The sequence below is a fragment of the Equus przewalskii genome, chromosome 1 (assembly GCF_037783145.1).
Source record: "Equus przewalskii isolate Varuska chromosome 1, EquPr2, whole genome shotgun sequence".
Classification (NCBI taxonomy): Eukaryota; Metazoa; Chordata; class Mammalia; order Perissodactyla; family Equidae; genus Equus; species Equus przewalskii.
This window is the reverse complement of record NC_091831.1, coordinates 135,130,942-135,146,985: the sequence shown is the minus strand read 5'-3', so window position 1 is coordinate 135,146,985 and position 16,044 is coordinate 135,130,942. Positions and strand designations below refer to the sequence as shown.

Sequence of the window (16,044 nt, the reverse complement as noted above, 5' to 3'; positions counted from 1 at the left end):
CTAGAAGAATTTGTACTGTGAATAGTTTCTCCCAGTCTGACTTGGCTTTTTTATTTTCTTAACGGTGTCTTTCAAAAGGCAGTAGTTTTAAATTTTGATGAATGCCAATGTATTTTTTTGTGGTTTGTGCTTTTTTTTTATCCTATTTGAGAAATCTTTGCCTATCCCAAGGTCATGAGGATTTTCTCCTATGTTTTCTTATAGAAATTGTATGGTTTTAGCCTTTATGTATATATGTGTTGTATATAAATAGATCTATAATCTATTTCAAGTTAATTTTGTGTATGGTGTGAGGTTAAGGGTCAAGGTTCATTTTTTTCATACAGATAATCAACAGCATTTATTGAAAATACTCTTCTTTCTCCATTTAATTAGTATAGCACCTGTGTAGAAAATGAATTGACTATATGTGCAGGTCTATTTCTGGAGTCGCCTGTTACATTGATCTGTATGTTTGATATACTTCATTGGTAAAACTTTGTGGGCTGGAGTTTTCTTTTTGGAAGGATTTTAATTACCAATTCCATTTATTTAGTGCACATAAGTCTATTTTGATTTTCTGTTACTTTTTGAGTCAGTTCTGGTAATTTGTGTTTTTCAAGTAATTGTTCCAATTCATCTAAGTAGTCAAATTTATTGGCTTAAATTTGTCCATAATATTCCTTTATCATATTTATAATGCCTGTATGATATGTAATAATGACCGCATTTCATTTTTGATATTAATAATTTGTGTCTTCTCTGGTTTATTCTTAATCAGTCTAGCTAGAAACGTATCAATTTCATTGAGCATTTGGCTTCAATGATTTTTCTCTACTGTTTGTTAGTTTTCTATTTCATTGATTTGTACCCTTATCTTTAGCATTACCCTCATTCTTAATAGGGTTTAATTTACTCTCATTTTTCAGAATTCTTAAGGTAAAATCTTAGATAATTGATTTTCTATTTCTCTTCTTTTCTAACATAAACATTTGAAGTTACAAATTTTCCTCTTAAGTGCTGCTTTATCTGCATCCACAAATTTTGATACTGTCTTGATATTTTCATTAGGTTCAAAGCAATTTCTAATTTCCTTCCTGTTTTTCCTTGATCATTGATTGTTTAGAAGTGTATTGTTTAATTTCTAAATAATTGGGGATTTTTCATTTCTTTCTGTTAATTGATTTCTAATTTAATTCTGTGGTGTAAGAACCTACTCTGTATGATTTTATTCTTTTAAAATTTGTTTCAACTAGTTTTATGGACCAGTATTTGGCCTCTCTTGGTGAATACTTCATGTGCACTTGAAAAGAATATGTATTATGCTGTGTTGAGTGGAGTCTTCGATAAATACCAATTAGGCTAAATTTGTTGGTAGTGTTGTTCAAGTGTTCTATATCTTTATTGATTTTCTGCTTGTTCTATCAATTATTGAGATAGGAGTGCTGGTGCTGAATTCTCTGGATGGAATTGTGGATTTGTCTATTTCTCCTTTCAGTTATATCTGTTTGGACTTCCTGTATTTTCAGTCTCTGTTTTGGATGCCTGCACATTTAGGATTATAATAGAGTTTTGATTAGTGCCCCCTTTATAATTATGAAATACTGTTCTTTAAATTTCTGTTAATATTCTTTGTTCCAAAGTCCACTTTGTCTGATATTAGTGTAATTCCAGCTTTATTATGCTTAATGTTTGCACAGTATATCTTTTTTCATCTTTTACTTTTAATCTGTCTTTCTACTGAAAGTGGGATTGTTACAGACAGCATGGAATTGGGTTTTGCTTCCCTATCCACTCTGACAGTCTCTGTCTCTTGTTGGAATGCTCAGACCATTTACATTAATGCAATTTTTCATGTTTGGATTTAAATCTATGATCTTACTATTTGTTTTCTATTTTTCCCAACTGTTCTTTGTCACCTTTCTCCTCTTTTGAATTGGATACTTTTTAGTATTGCATTTTTTTCTCCACTATTAGCTATATCTCTGTCTTATATTTTTAGTTTTAGATTTAAGGTTTACAATATACGTATTTAACATATCACAGTCTACCTTTAAATCATGTTATACTATTTCAATTTAAGACTGTCACCACAATATATGCCATTTCTGCCTCCTTTCTTTTATGCTTTTGTTGTCATACATTTACTTTTAAATGTTATCATCCCACAATATTTTTTTCTTTAAATAGTCAGTTATATTTTGAAGAGATTAAGATATGGAAATGTCTTTTATATTTACTTTTTCTGGTATTCTTCATTCTTTAGATCTGTTTTTCCATACTTCTGCTTGAAATAACTACCCTATCAATTTTTGTGGTGTCAGTTTGCAAGTTCACTAATTCTGTTTTTGTTTCTCTGAAAAAGACTGTATTTTTCCATACTTAAAAAAACCTTTTTATTTTGAAATGATCATAGATTCACAGGAAGTTTCAAAAATAGCTCACAGAGGTCCTTTGTACAATTCACTGTTTCCCTCAATGGTAACGTCTAACATAATTAGTACGATATCAAAACCAGCAAACTGATATTGGTACAATCCACAGCCATTATTCAGATTCCATCAGTTTTGTCTGCACTCATGTGTGTTCTGGGGCCCTTTAATTTTTGAACGGTATTTTCCACTAGGTATAATTGTGAGTTGACCATTTTTGTTTTCTTTTAGTAGTTTAAAAATGTCATCCTATTGTCTTCTGGGTTGTGTAGTTTCTGACAAAATGTCCACAGTAATTCCTTTCTTTCTATCTCTGCCCTTAAGACATTTTCTGTCATTAGTTTTTAGCAATTTCATAATGATGCGCTTTCTCAGTTTTGTGTGGGGAGAGTGTTTATTCTGCTTGAAGTTGTTGAGCTTTTTGAATTTGTGGGTTTTAGTTTTCATCAAATTTGGAAAATTTTGGCTATTATTTCTTCAGATATTTTTCCTGTATTCCAACACCCTTTCCTAAGACTCCAATTATACTTCTGTTAAACCACCTGATATTATTGCACTGATAATATCAGTAATATTAGGTCACTGAGGAGCTGGTTTTAGCTGTTTTTTCTTTATATTCTTTATTTGAATAGACTCTATTGCTGTGTCTTCAGTAGTTCACTGATCTGTTTTTTGTAGTGTCTAATATGCTCTTATTCCTAACCAGTGAAATCTTCATTTTGATATATTATTCATCTATAGAAATTCCATTTGACTTTCTTTTGTATGTTCAGTTTATCTTCTCATATTAATGTTTTGCTTTAAATACTTGTATATAATTAAAATAGCTGTTTTGACAGCCTTGTTGGCTAGATCCATTGTATTTCTCATTTGTGGGTTTGTTTCTATTGACTGATTTTTCTCCTGGATATCAGTTACATTTTCCTGCTACTTGGCTTAGTCAGTGATTTTATACTAGATGCTAGACATTGTGACTATTATATTGTTGAGTGCCTGTATTTAGGGTGCTTTGTGAAGATGGCATTGGGTTTTGTTTTTTTTTTTTAACTTTTTATTAAGATTATGATAGTTTACAACCTTGTGAAATTTCAGTTGTACATTATTGTTAGTCATGTTGTAGGTGAACCACTTCACCCTTTGTGCCCTCCCCGCAACCCCCCTTTCCCCTGGTAACCACCAATCAATTCTCTTTGTCTCCGTGTTTAACTTCCACCTATGAGTGGAGTCATACAGAGTTCGTCTTTCTCTGTCTGGCTTATTTCACTTAACATAATACCTTCAAGGTCCAAGATGGCATTGGGTTTTGACAAGTAGTTATTTGCCAGTTTAATTCCTTTGAGGCCTATTTTTAAGTTTTGCTAGGGTGTGTCTAGAGTAGCCTCTAGTAATAGTTCAGCTCTACCACTAAGGCTTCCCCTAAAGAGACTTTCCAGGGTCTCCATCAAATGCCCCAGAGATCACTGAGGCTGTCCTTTCAGACTGGTTAGAGCTCAGATGTCTTCCTGCCCTGTGTGAGCTATGGGAATTGTTCTGTTTACAACTCCTTGGTTGTTCTCTGCCTGGCCTTGTTGAGTTGCCTGGTATGCAGGTGTGGCCTAGTCCTCAGTAGAATCAAGGGATTTCCCATGTAGATTCCTGAAGCTCCCTCCTAAGGTAGCTCCTCCTTACTTGAACCCACCACACAAATTCCAGCTGCCTCAGTCTCCTCCAACTCTGATCTCTGCCTCCTCAATTCAACGGACCTCTGGACTCTGTATTTTCTCCTACCTATTGCCTACAGTGTAGATATGGCCTCCAGGCAGAATGCTGGGATGCTTGTAGGACTACCTCATTTGTTTTCTTTCTCTCAGGGATCATAATCCTACTATTTCCCAGTATTAATACAGTTTTTAACATATTTTGACCATTTTTTTCTAGTTGTTTACAATACATTTTATGTTAGATCCTTAGTCTTTCATCATGGGTGGAAGACTTAATCTCTGTTTTGTTTGGGGTTTTGGTCAAATTAAAGCCAGTAGGTGCACTCTGCAAGTTTCTCTGATCATGGATCATGTCACTCTTATCATTAGTAACTTTAAAAAATATATGTCTGCTGTCATTATCTTGCTTCAGCTAAAATTGAGCTCTGTGTCATTTCCTAAAGGTGCTTTGTTCTTTTCTGCTTTCATAGTGAAACTCTGAAAAAGCATTTTCTCAACTTCTTCAAGTCATTTCCTTATTTTTCAAAGAAAACTTTTTTCATTTTTGCCTATATGTATCCTGCAAAGCTATGATGTTATTGGTACTTTATCTTTGTTTAATATTGTATAGTTTACAAATTGCTATCATATACATATAATAGTTGGATACTCTCATATATACTTTTTTTATATAGGCCTACCACTTCTCCCATGTTCTTTATTCCCTTCTTCCTCAGTTTAGGTTCCATGGTACACAACTTAATTATCCATTGCATATATTCTTAATTTCCTGCCAGTCTAGTATGTGGGCAAAACTCAACCTAGTTAAACCTAATTTACCCCCTACTGCATGCCTACTCATGAGCAGTAACTTATGGCTGGACAAAAATACACAGGCAAGCGGATTGGTCCTACTTTAAATTTATTTACACATATCAAGTGTAATGATGCCATTTTCCTCTCCCACTTTCTGAGAAGCCAGTTCCCTCTTCCACTTTCAGAGGTGATTTTAAACGGTGATCTTTCTTCCTCAGTTTTCCATTACCTCTTCCAACCTTCTCATTCTCAGTGCATGACTTTGCTCCCTATTTTACTAAGAAAACAGAATCAAAAGATAACTCTTCCTGATCCTATTACTAAATCTGTCAACTTCTCTGCCTCTATAACCATCTATTCTTTTTTCTCCTTCATTATGATGGATTACTATCTCTTCTGTCTAAAGCTGATCACTGTGCACTGGATTCCATGCCCTTTCTCCTATTCAAGGGCTTTGCTCCTACAATTTTCCTGTCTTTCTTTCTCTTGCAAAAATCAAATTTACTCTATCTTTTGGATTATTCACATTAGCATACAAACATGCCATGGACTCTCCAATATGTATTTTTACAAACCTCCGTAGGTCTCACATCTACCTCCAGCCCTATATCATTGCTCCCCTTTAAAGTGAAGCTTCTTAAAATAGTTGTCTATACTCAGTGTCTCTATTCCTCATTTGCCATTCTCTCCTAAAGCTCCTCCAGTTAGGCTTCCATCTCTACTCTGCTTCTGAAACCATTCTTAACAAGGTCACCAGTAATTCACATTGCCAGTTCTAGTCAGTTATTATTCCTCATAGTGATTTATATCTTAGCAATATTTGACATGGTTGATTACTCCATCCTTGAAACACTATTAATTTGGCTTATAGAGCACCACACTGATGATTTTATTCCTCATTTTCCTGACCTTTACGTGTTGGAGTGTCCAAGGCTCAGTCCTTGGCTCTTTTCTCTTTTCTGTCTACATCCAATTCTGAGATGCCTTCATTCATTTCCATGGCTTTATATACCATCGATATATCAATCACTTCCACATTTCTATTTCTTGCTCTTACATCCTTGAGCTCCAGACTCTTACATCTTGCTGCCCACTTGATATCTCTACTTGGTATGTTAAACTTCATATGTCCTAAAGGGAACTCTTGCTTCCCTGTCCTCTGCAAACCTACTTCTCCCTTCCTCCCTCTCAGTAAAAGACATCAGGTTGTTCAGGCCAAAATCCAAAAATCATCTTGATCCTTCTCTTTCCCACACCTACATCCAATCCATCAAGTCCTGCCTATTCTGTCTTCAAAATATATAGAAGTGACCCGTTGTCAAAAACTCATTACTCAAGTTTAAGCTACTATCTTTCACTTATACTATTCCAGTGACCTTCCAGATTGGTATTCCTACGCTCAGTACCACAGTTACCACAGTAGCTAGAATAATCCTTAAAAAAACTTAGGTCATGACGCACATACACACCCACTACTAAAAACCCTCCAAAGGCTTCCCATGTCATTCAGAATAAAATCCAAACTCCTGAGCAGGGTTTACAAGGTCTGCCTAAGCTCGCCCTGCCTGTTTCTCCTGTCTCAAGACCTGACACTGTGGCTGTGTCACTCAGCTGAAGCCACACTGACCACCTAGGTGATCTTTGAATATACTAAGTGGATTCTTGCCTCAGAGTCTTTGTCTTCATTGTTCCTCCAGTCTGTAATTCATTCCTTCAGATCTTTACATGGATCATTCCCTCATTTGGAAGCCTTCCCATAACCACTTTATCTTAAATAATTATGCTCCTCCGCCATTGCTTGTCCCTTTATTTTTCTTCATAGCCCTTATCACTACCCGGTATTACATATGAGTGAATATGTATGTATGCATGTGTTTATCATCTATCTCTTCCTCTAGAAAGCTTTATGAGAGGAGGAACTTTGGTTAATTATCGTGTGCCCATGATGTAGAATAGTACCTGGCATAATAGTAAGTGCTTGATAAAAGTGTTGAATAAGTAAAACCTATTAAGTATAGACATTATTACTCTCAATTTCAAATGTGGAAACTGAGTCTACCACAGCTGGCAGGTTTTCTGACTCCAAGCTTATTGCTTTTTGTACCTTGGCCACTTGTTTCTAGAACCTTATCTGATCATTTATTTGTCCTCATCTGATTATTCCTCATCTGAATTACTATAGCAATTTGTGTTACTCTTAAAGCATATACTACATTTTGTCTTGTGCCCTGGCTACTGATACATACCTCTTTCTCTTCTTGCCCCTCCCCAGTATCTTATGAATGCTTTAAAAAGTTATTAGAGAATGGCACATTATTTCTTGTTGGATCTCATAGTATTTTACTTTTAAATTTAGACTTGATTTTCTCTAAGCTATCCAGCTTTTTCTCTTAAAAACTAATGTAAAATTTAGGGCTTGATATTTTTCATAAAACTTTAGCAACACATAAACTGCTTAATTTTTTTTGGTAACAATAGATTTTCTTTATTATTTTCAGGATGCAAGCTCTTTCATAACAGTATTGGTATCTTGTCTTCACTTTGTAAAAAGTACTTGAGTATGCTTGAAAACAGAACTGTTTTCAAGTTTTTGTTAAGGATTTCCCTTTCTTTAGTGGATTTACTCATATAGGAAAACTTTATTTCCTACTTTACTACTCTTCTGACTATTCTTTTTCACTTCTCCCAAGAAGCAGAGACAGTATTGATTCAATGGTAAGGGGAGATCATGTGGTGAAGAGATCATGTTTTTCATTTTTCTGTGAAGTAGGTTACAAAGTCATCAGTCGGAAAGAGAAGAGCAAAGATTCATTTCCATATTCTTATGTGAGGAGGCTGAAATGAGGCAGCAAGAATTGTGGACTTTGCAGCTAATGAGAATCTCTGCTTTCTCATGTGAACAGTGAGACAAATCAGGCTTGCTCTTAGTGTAGCTGCTACCCACAAAGCTGCGCAGAAGGCTGGTGATAGCAGATGGCATCCGTACACAGTTTGATTTGTTTAGAAACCTACATAAAGAGCAGCATGTGTTATGTTTTGTTTTCCCCTTAATTGCTCAGAGCCAGGGAGATCAGTTTCAAATAAAATGTAGTGATAGAGCCAGGAGAAAAAATTATAAAAGAAGAAAACAGACAACTGTATTTTTAACTGCATCATTTCAATTCCATGGTAATTATTGAGTGTCTGCTTTGTATAAGGCTTTGGACTAGGCATTGTATGGGGATGCAAGGAAGAGTGAGTTAAGAATTACAAAATAAATTTAGTTCAATGAACATGTCATTAGTGCCTCTTATATGCCACTAAAGTGCTGGGAATATAGACATTAAGACAGTTCCTACCCTCAGGAGCTTACACTATAGTGGGGAAATGAAGTGAATGGATAGTTTCAGCTCCACACAGCAGGTACTATGATTATATGTAGATCAGGGTGCTGTAGAAGCTCTGAAGAAAGGATACCTAATCCAACTTGGGAGAACAGGGAGGTGATAGTGAGAGACGGCTTCTGTGAGGAGGGAAAACCTAGTGTACCGCCCTGGCTGAGTCTTAAAGGATGAGTAGGTGCTAGCCAGGTAACAATGAGAGTAGGGAGGAATCAGGGCAGAAAGAAGAAAATGAGCAAGGGTTCAGAGGCAAGAAACATCATGGCTGTTTGGGAGAGAGGCAAACATGGCTGTTGACAGATCCAAGGGTATCACCTGTGCTGGAGATGAGATTATGGCGCAGTTTGGAGCTTATCCTGTATGTTCGCGTTTCTTCACGTGTGGCGTGAAGACTGTGTACGACAGCACCTCTCAGAATATTTGCAGAAATGCAGGTCTAGACCCACCCTAAGAGGTGGAAAATAATCCATAGGATCTGTTGCTTTTACTCAGAACTTGGATTTTCCTCTAAGGCTAATGTGGAATGCTCTGTATTTAACAAATATTTTTTTATATGGTATACTTTGTCAGGTTTACACACACACAGTATTTATGAGAGAGCGTGTGTCTTACATTGGTGTTTTGGGAGGTTCCCAAAGGAAGAACTATAATTATAAAGAGTTGTGTATAAAATAAATATAGAGGACATGTATAGTGTACTTGGGGTCAATAAAAAGAGGCAGAAAATTCCAAATAAAAAGTAATCTGAAAGCCTATTTCGTGACTACATCTTTAAGGACATGTTTTCCTAATACCAAGTCAGGGTAAGAATTCCTTAAGACTGTCACTCAGTGCTCGGTCTCTGGCTGTGTGTGTGTGTGTCTGTGTGTGTGTAAAATTTGGGAGAAAGCAAGGAATATGGAAATGGAAAATGTTGCAAAATAATAAAGAGAATTTATGATATATTTATAAATGTTCCATATTATTCTCTTTTACTCTACAGGAATTAGAAAATAAAAGAAGACTACAAAAACAGGCTGCCACTAGTCAAAGTGCCACAGAAGTCCGTTTGAATAGAGCTCTAGAAGAAGCAGAAAAATATAAATTAGAGTTAAGTAAATTAAGGCAAAATAACAAGGTATGGAAAAATTGAGTAGTGTTGGTACTGATAACCTTTGGTAACTTCTTTTATGTGAGAGTCAAAAATAGTAGTTTTTAAATTATAATTCTTGATGTCATGGTGAACATTTCTCTTTTCAGAGGAAATGCATTCGTTATCAATATGTACATTTTCAGTAAGTTAGGACTATATTGCTTGGGCTATTGCCATAATTGAGTGAAAACACAACTCTTTGGAGGATTCATTCATTTTTTTCATCCAACAAATCTTTATTGTGTGCCCATATTATATGCCAGACACTTTTCTAATCTCTGGGGATAAGTGGTGGCAAAAAGTCTCTTTTGTATCTCAAGTCTGTGATATCCTTGTCAGAGTCTCAATTTTCTAATATACAGTAGCCCCCCCTTATCCGCAGGGGAGATATGTTTTAATGCCCTTAGTGGATGCCTGAAACTCTGGATAGTACCAAACCCTCTATATGCTATGTTCTCTTCACTTAAAGGAAGCACTTTATGGCTTCTCTTTGGCATATCCAAATTGCCAGCATCACTACTCTTGCACTTTGGGGCCATTATTAAGTAAAATAAGGGTTACTTGACCACAGGCACTGTGATACTGCAACAGCAGATCTGATAACCAAGATGGCTACCAAGGGACTAACAGGTGGGTAGTGTATACAGCATCCATCCACTGTACAAAGGGATGATTCATGTCCCAGGTGGGACAGCGCAGGACAGCATGAGATTTCATCACACTACTTAGAATGGCATGCAATTTAAAACTTATGGATTGTTTATTTCTGGAATTTTGAATTTAATATTTTTGGACCACAGTTGACTGTGGATAACTGAAACCATGGAAAGCGAAACCGTAGATGATCAGGAACTACTGTATAATGTAAGGAGCTATTTTACAGGGCAGTGGTTCTCAAACTAGATCATGTATCAGAATCACCTGGAGGGCTTGTTAGAGATTCCTGAATTGCTCAGCCCTACCCCCAGATTCTGATTCTGTAGGTCTGGGGTGAGGCCTGAGAATGTGGAGTTTCAACAAGTTCCCAGGTGATGCGGATGCTACTCGTTCTGAGACAACATTTTGATAACCACTATTACAGAGTTATTGTAAGGACTGCCATTGTATCCCCACCATCTAGCCAATGACTGGCATAGAATTAGCACTCAGTTCCTGAAATATCTGTTGAATAAATGAAGGATCAAATATCAATGTGTGTGAAAGCCTTTTGTACACGCTATAAATGTTGACTATTCATTGTTGATTTTGTGTCAGCCTGAAAGTACTGTTCCATTGGAATCTCTCCTTTAGGACAATATTTAATAATTTAACAATGGGTTGGATGATGAAATTAAGAGCCATTGCAATTACATACACAGATGATACATTCTGGATTAAATTAGTAACAATTAATAGGACATAGAACTAAATTGGTCTTAAGTCCTCCAACATGTTTAACAGCGGCAAATATGTTACAGTGACTACAGAGTTTTAAGATATCTTCTGTGAGATAGTTTATGCTCTATGATCAGACTTTCATGTTCGAGAGCCATCAGTGAGGGCATGATGACTGGGATTTATTAATAGAAGTTATTAAATGAACAAGTAGGAGGTCATCCTTACAAACTTGCCAATAGTTAGCAGGTTATTAGAGTATTATTTCCAATTTGGTGCATTCTAAAAGGATTTTGAAGAAAATAAAATGGAATAACCATGTATATGTCAGGGTTTGATAACTGTGGTTATAGATTTTTATCTCTATTTTAGCACACACATTAGAGAAACAGAAAGAGAAACTTGTTTCCATGACAACAGATGACTCTCCTAATTCTAGCCAGCCATTTTGCAAATTCAAGTAATGAGGACTTGGTGTGTGAACAGCTCAGTTTAAAACCAACACCACTATAAAAACAATGTAGATGTAGTCAAGACAACTTCCGACCCCAGGTCTGCATTATGGGTAATCGATTTAGACACAGTGGGATAACATTTTGTGTATATATCACTCACTATTTACTATCAAGTAGGTATTTTGAGAAAAGAGTTTTTAAATGCAACTTCTTTCAGATTTCTGAAAAACAATGTGTATGTGTCTTAAGTTTTTGATTTGTCAATTATTTGCCTTATTTCTGACTTTTATCTTTGAGGGATGTTTTCAGGATATGCAATAGGTTTTTCCTTGGAGTCTAATCTATATATGTTTATCTTTTGTGAGCAGGTATACTTTTTTCCATTTTAATTCTTTGTACCTTGCTTCTCATTATGATTAGACATATAGTTATGTAGGCAATTAAAATTATTCAGGTCTATATGTTTGAGAAATAGTAAGGTTTCCATAAAATAGAACAAGATTGCCTCACAGTCATCAGAAAGTTAAAGATTTATTTAAAAAATAATGATAAACTTATTCTCCACAGAGGTTAGGAAACAAGTAATCTGGCTTTAGAGTAAGAACTTTTGAAATGAAAGGTCAGTCAACTTAAACCGGATGCTGCATGAATGAGTGCAGGAACCTTGACTGTCTCTGTCACTTCTTTGCCTCAGTGCCTGGAACATAGTAATTACTTCTGAAACACACTGAAGAAAGGAATGATGAAAGACAACTATGTGATAGTTTGACTGGAATTCTACTTAAAAACAGGGCATTTGATTAGATGGTTGCTTGAAGTCCATTTAAAATATGTCACCAGGTCCATGTTACTTCATTTAGGAACAGATAATTTTTAATTCTTCATTAATTCATTTAGAAATATTTATAAGGGCCTGCTAGGTACCTGCCAGATCTTTACTAGAGGCTGGATATACAAAGGTGATAAAAAAATAAATGTAGTGCTTATAGCCATGCATCTTGTAGTGGAGAAGTTGGATGTTATTTAGACAATTCATCAAACAAAACTAAGATGCAACTGTGATACATGCCATGAAGGGGGGTACACAGTGCTTTAAGCAGGTAACCAGGTCAGTGAATGCTTTTTGAAAAATGTAATTCTAAGCTGAGATCTGAATAATATGTAGGAGTTATGTGCCAGGGGAGACATTATGGATAGAAGGAATAATATGTAAAAAATGGCTCTATGACAGGAAAGAAGAAAGGTAATGAAAGCCAGGATGAATGTGAAGGGAGTGTTGCAAAGTGAGATTTCAAACATAGGCAGAGGCCAAACGAGCTTGGTCCTTTAGGCCACGTTATATATTTTGGATTTTATCCAAAGAGCAGTGCAAAGCCACTACATGATTATTTTGAAAAAGGTGAAGGGAGACTATGCCATGATCAGATATGCACCTGGAAAGTATTTCTCTGTTTGTAGTGTAGAGAATTGACTGGAAGTGGGCCAGAATGGATGCAGATAGACTGGTTAAGAGTAGTAGCGTAAGTGAGAGATGATGATGTAGCTTGGACTAAACTAATACTGGTAGAGATGGAGAGAAACCAAGTATCAAAAATACATCTAGGAGAGAAAATTGCTAGGATGTGGTGATGGACTGGATGTGGGATTGTGGGAAAGGGAAGCTTAAGGATGTTTTGACTTGTGGTTTTCAGAACTAGATATATAGTGCCATTCACTGAAATAAGAAACACTGGTATAGGTTTGGGGAAGATGATTGAGTTGTTTTAGAACATGTTAAGTTTGAAGATATTCTGAGAAATACAAGGGGAGATGTCAAGATTTAGGGGAGAAGTCTGCACAGAGATAGTAGCAGAAGCCATTAGTGTTCCCTAGGAAGACAGGATAGAGTGAGAGGAAGAAAGAACGGCTTAGGGCTGAGCCTTGAAGAATTCAGTATTTCAAAAGAAGCAGTCAACAATGTTGAATACTACTGAGAGGTCAAGTTCTATGAGAACTGAAAAAATCTGCTGGATTTAACACAAGTGATCTTAGTTAGAAATGTCTTAGTGGAGTATGATAGGAAAGAAGCTAAATTCAAGGGAGATGAAGAATGAATGCAGGTGAGGAAATGGAGACAGTGGATGTATGTAATTCTTTCAAGAAGCTTAGCTAAAGGGTAGAGCTAGAGGGACATAAAAGAGTTGAGTGAATTTTTTAATTGAATTTACATACAATAAAATGCACAGATTTTCCATTATAATTCATTGAGTTTGGGCTCTTGTACATCTGTGTAATAAGCACTTCAATCAACATATAAAATATTTTCATCACCTCTAGAAAGTTCCCTTGCATCCCTTTCCAGGCACTACATCCTTCTCTCAGAGATACCACTGTTCTGATATTTCTGTTCTTGAATGTCATGTAAATGGAATTGCATAGAGAGTACATTCTACTGGCTTCTTTCACTAGGCATAGTGTTGAAATTCATCCATGTTGTGTTTTTTTAATCCTTGATCAATCTTGTTAATGAGTTATCAATTAATCCTTTTAAAGAACCAACTTTTGGTTTTATTTTCTGTATTGTCTGTTTTCTATTTTCACTGAATTCTCCTTATTGTATCCTTTTGTCTACTTGCTTTAGTTTTTAATTTGCTCTTCCATCATCTTAAATTGAAGGCTTACATCATTGATTTTCATCCCTTCTTCTTTTCTAACACAGCATTCAAAGCTAAAATTGTCCTCAAAGTTATACTTGAGCTGTGTCCCACAATTTTCTCATTTGCCTGTCTTTAGGTATATATATTTCTATTTTTATTTTTTCACATTTTTGGGATATGATTGACACACAATAAACCTGCACATATTTAAAGTGTAAAATTTGATGAGTTTTGACTGTGTATACCGTGAAACAATCACCACAATAAAGATAATGAATATATCCATCACCCCCAGAAGTTTCCTTGTGCTCCTTTATATTTATGCTCTTCTCCTAACCCCCATCTCCAGGCAACTCATTTGCATTTTCTAGAATTTTATATTCTTTTTAAAAATGTGAGTTTTTACTCAGTACAGTAATTTTGAGATTCATCCACATTGTTGCATATGACAATAGTTCACTTTTAATAACTTTATACATGATATAAATACCAACCTATACCACCTTTTGATGGACATTAGGGTTGTTTCCAGTTTGGGGCTATTACACATAAAGCTACCATCAACATTCACATGCAACTCTTTGTGTGGACATATGTTTTCATTTCTCTTGGGTAAATACCTAGGAGTCAAATGTCTGGGTTGTATTATAGATGTATCTTCAACTGTCAAACTGTTTTCCAAAATGATTGTACCAATCTACACTCTCACCAGCAGTATACGAAAGCTTCAGCTGTTCTGTGTCCTCACCAGCACTTGATATAGTCAGTCTTTTATATTTTAATTGTTCTAATGGGCACCTAATTGTATCTCATTGTGGTTTTCATTTGCATTTCCCTAATGACTAATGATGTTGAGCATTTTCATGTGTTTATTTACCATCTTGGTATCTTTTTTCTCCAGTTTTATTGAGATATAACTGACATACAGCACTGTATAAGTTTAAGGTGTCCAGCATAGTGATTTGACTTACATATATTGTGAAATGATTATCACGATAAGTTTAGTTAATATCCATCATCTCATATAAATAACAAAGAAAAAAAAGGAAAAGGAAAAAAGTTTTTCTTCTTGGTGATTAGAACTCTTAGGATCTACTCTCTGCACAATTTTAAAATATACCATGCAGCAGTGTTAACTACAGTCATCATGTTGTACATAACATACCCAGGATTTTTTTATAGCTGGAAATTGTTTGTACCTTTTGACCACCTTCATCCAGTCCCCCTTCCTGCCACCCCCCACTCCTGGTAACCATAAATCTGGATCTCTTTTTCTATGAGTTTGGCTTTTTTTTTTTTAGATTCCATATATAAGTGATATGCATATTGCATATAAACATATAAGCAATCCATGTTGTTGCAAATGGCAGGATTTCTTCCTTTTTTATGGCTGAATAATCCATTGCATGTATATGCCACAACTTCTTCATGCATTCATCTATTGGTGAACACTTACCTAACTTATCCCTATTTCATCTTTTTCATATTATTGTGATTTTTTAAATCCAGATTTCCAATTGTTTGTTGCTAGAATAGAGAAATACAATTTACTTTTGTATGTTGAACTTGTATCTTGAAATTTCGCTGAAGTTACTTGTTCTAGAATATTTAGGATTCTACACAGACCAAGGGTAGGCAGGCTTTTTCTGTAAAGGGCCAACTAATAACTGTTTCAGGTTTTGTGGGCTCCATATGGTCCCTGTGCATATTCTTGGCTGGTTTTCTTTTCTAAGAAATTTGTTTAACCCTTTCAAGATTAAAAAAAAGATCATTCTTAGTTCACATGGAAAGATTTTAAACTTCAAATTCAGTTTCTTTGACCAATACAGAAGTATTCTATACAGGCATACTGTGCTTCGCAGATACTGCGTTTTTTACAAATTGAAGGTTTGTGGCAACCCTGTGTCAAGCAGGTCTATTGGTGCCATTTTTCCAACAGCATTTGCATTTCTTAGCAATATTTTAAAATTAAGATATGACATTGTTTTTTTAGACATAATGCTATTGCACATTTAACAGACCACAGTATAGTGCAAACATAACTTTTATATGCACTGGGAAACAAAAAAATTTGTGTGATATTTGCTTTATAGTGATATTTGCTTTATTGTGGTGGTCTGGAACTGAACCTGCGTATCTCTGGGGTATGCCTGTATAGAGG

At 35.4% G+C, this 16,044-nt stretch overlaps 2 protein-coding genes across 10 annotated transcripts in view; one reads left to right on the top strand and one right to left on the bottom strand.

Annotated features, from left to right (window-relative positions):
- TEX9 (testis expressed 9) overlaps positions 1-16,044 on the top strand; it is a 50,717-nt gene that overhangs the window by 26,463 nt on the left and 8,210 nt on the right. For all 9 annotated transcript variants that reach the window (XM_008516274.2, XM_070579419.1, XM_070579436.1 and 6 more), the window contains one exon: positions 9,269-9,403. In XM_008516274.2, coding sequence (XP_008514496.1) covers positions 9,269-9,403 — 135 coding nt within the window. The remainder of the gene's footprint in view (positions 1-9,268; positions 9,404-16,044) is intronic.
- The window catches only part of MNS1 (meiosis specific nuclear structural 1), a 58,001-nt gene continuing 51,156 nt past the window's right edge, over positions 9,200-16,044 (bottom strand). The window contains exon 11 of the mRNA XM_070579388.1: positions 9,200-9,346. The gene's annotated coding sequence lies outside the window, so the exon portion shown is untranslated. The remainder of the gene's footprint in view (positions 9,347-16,044) is intronic.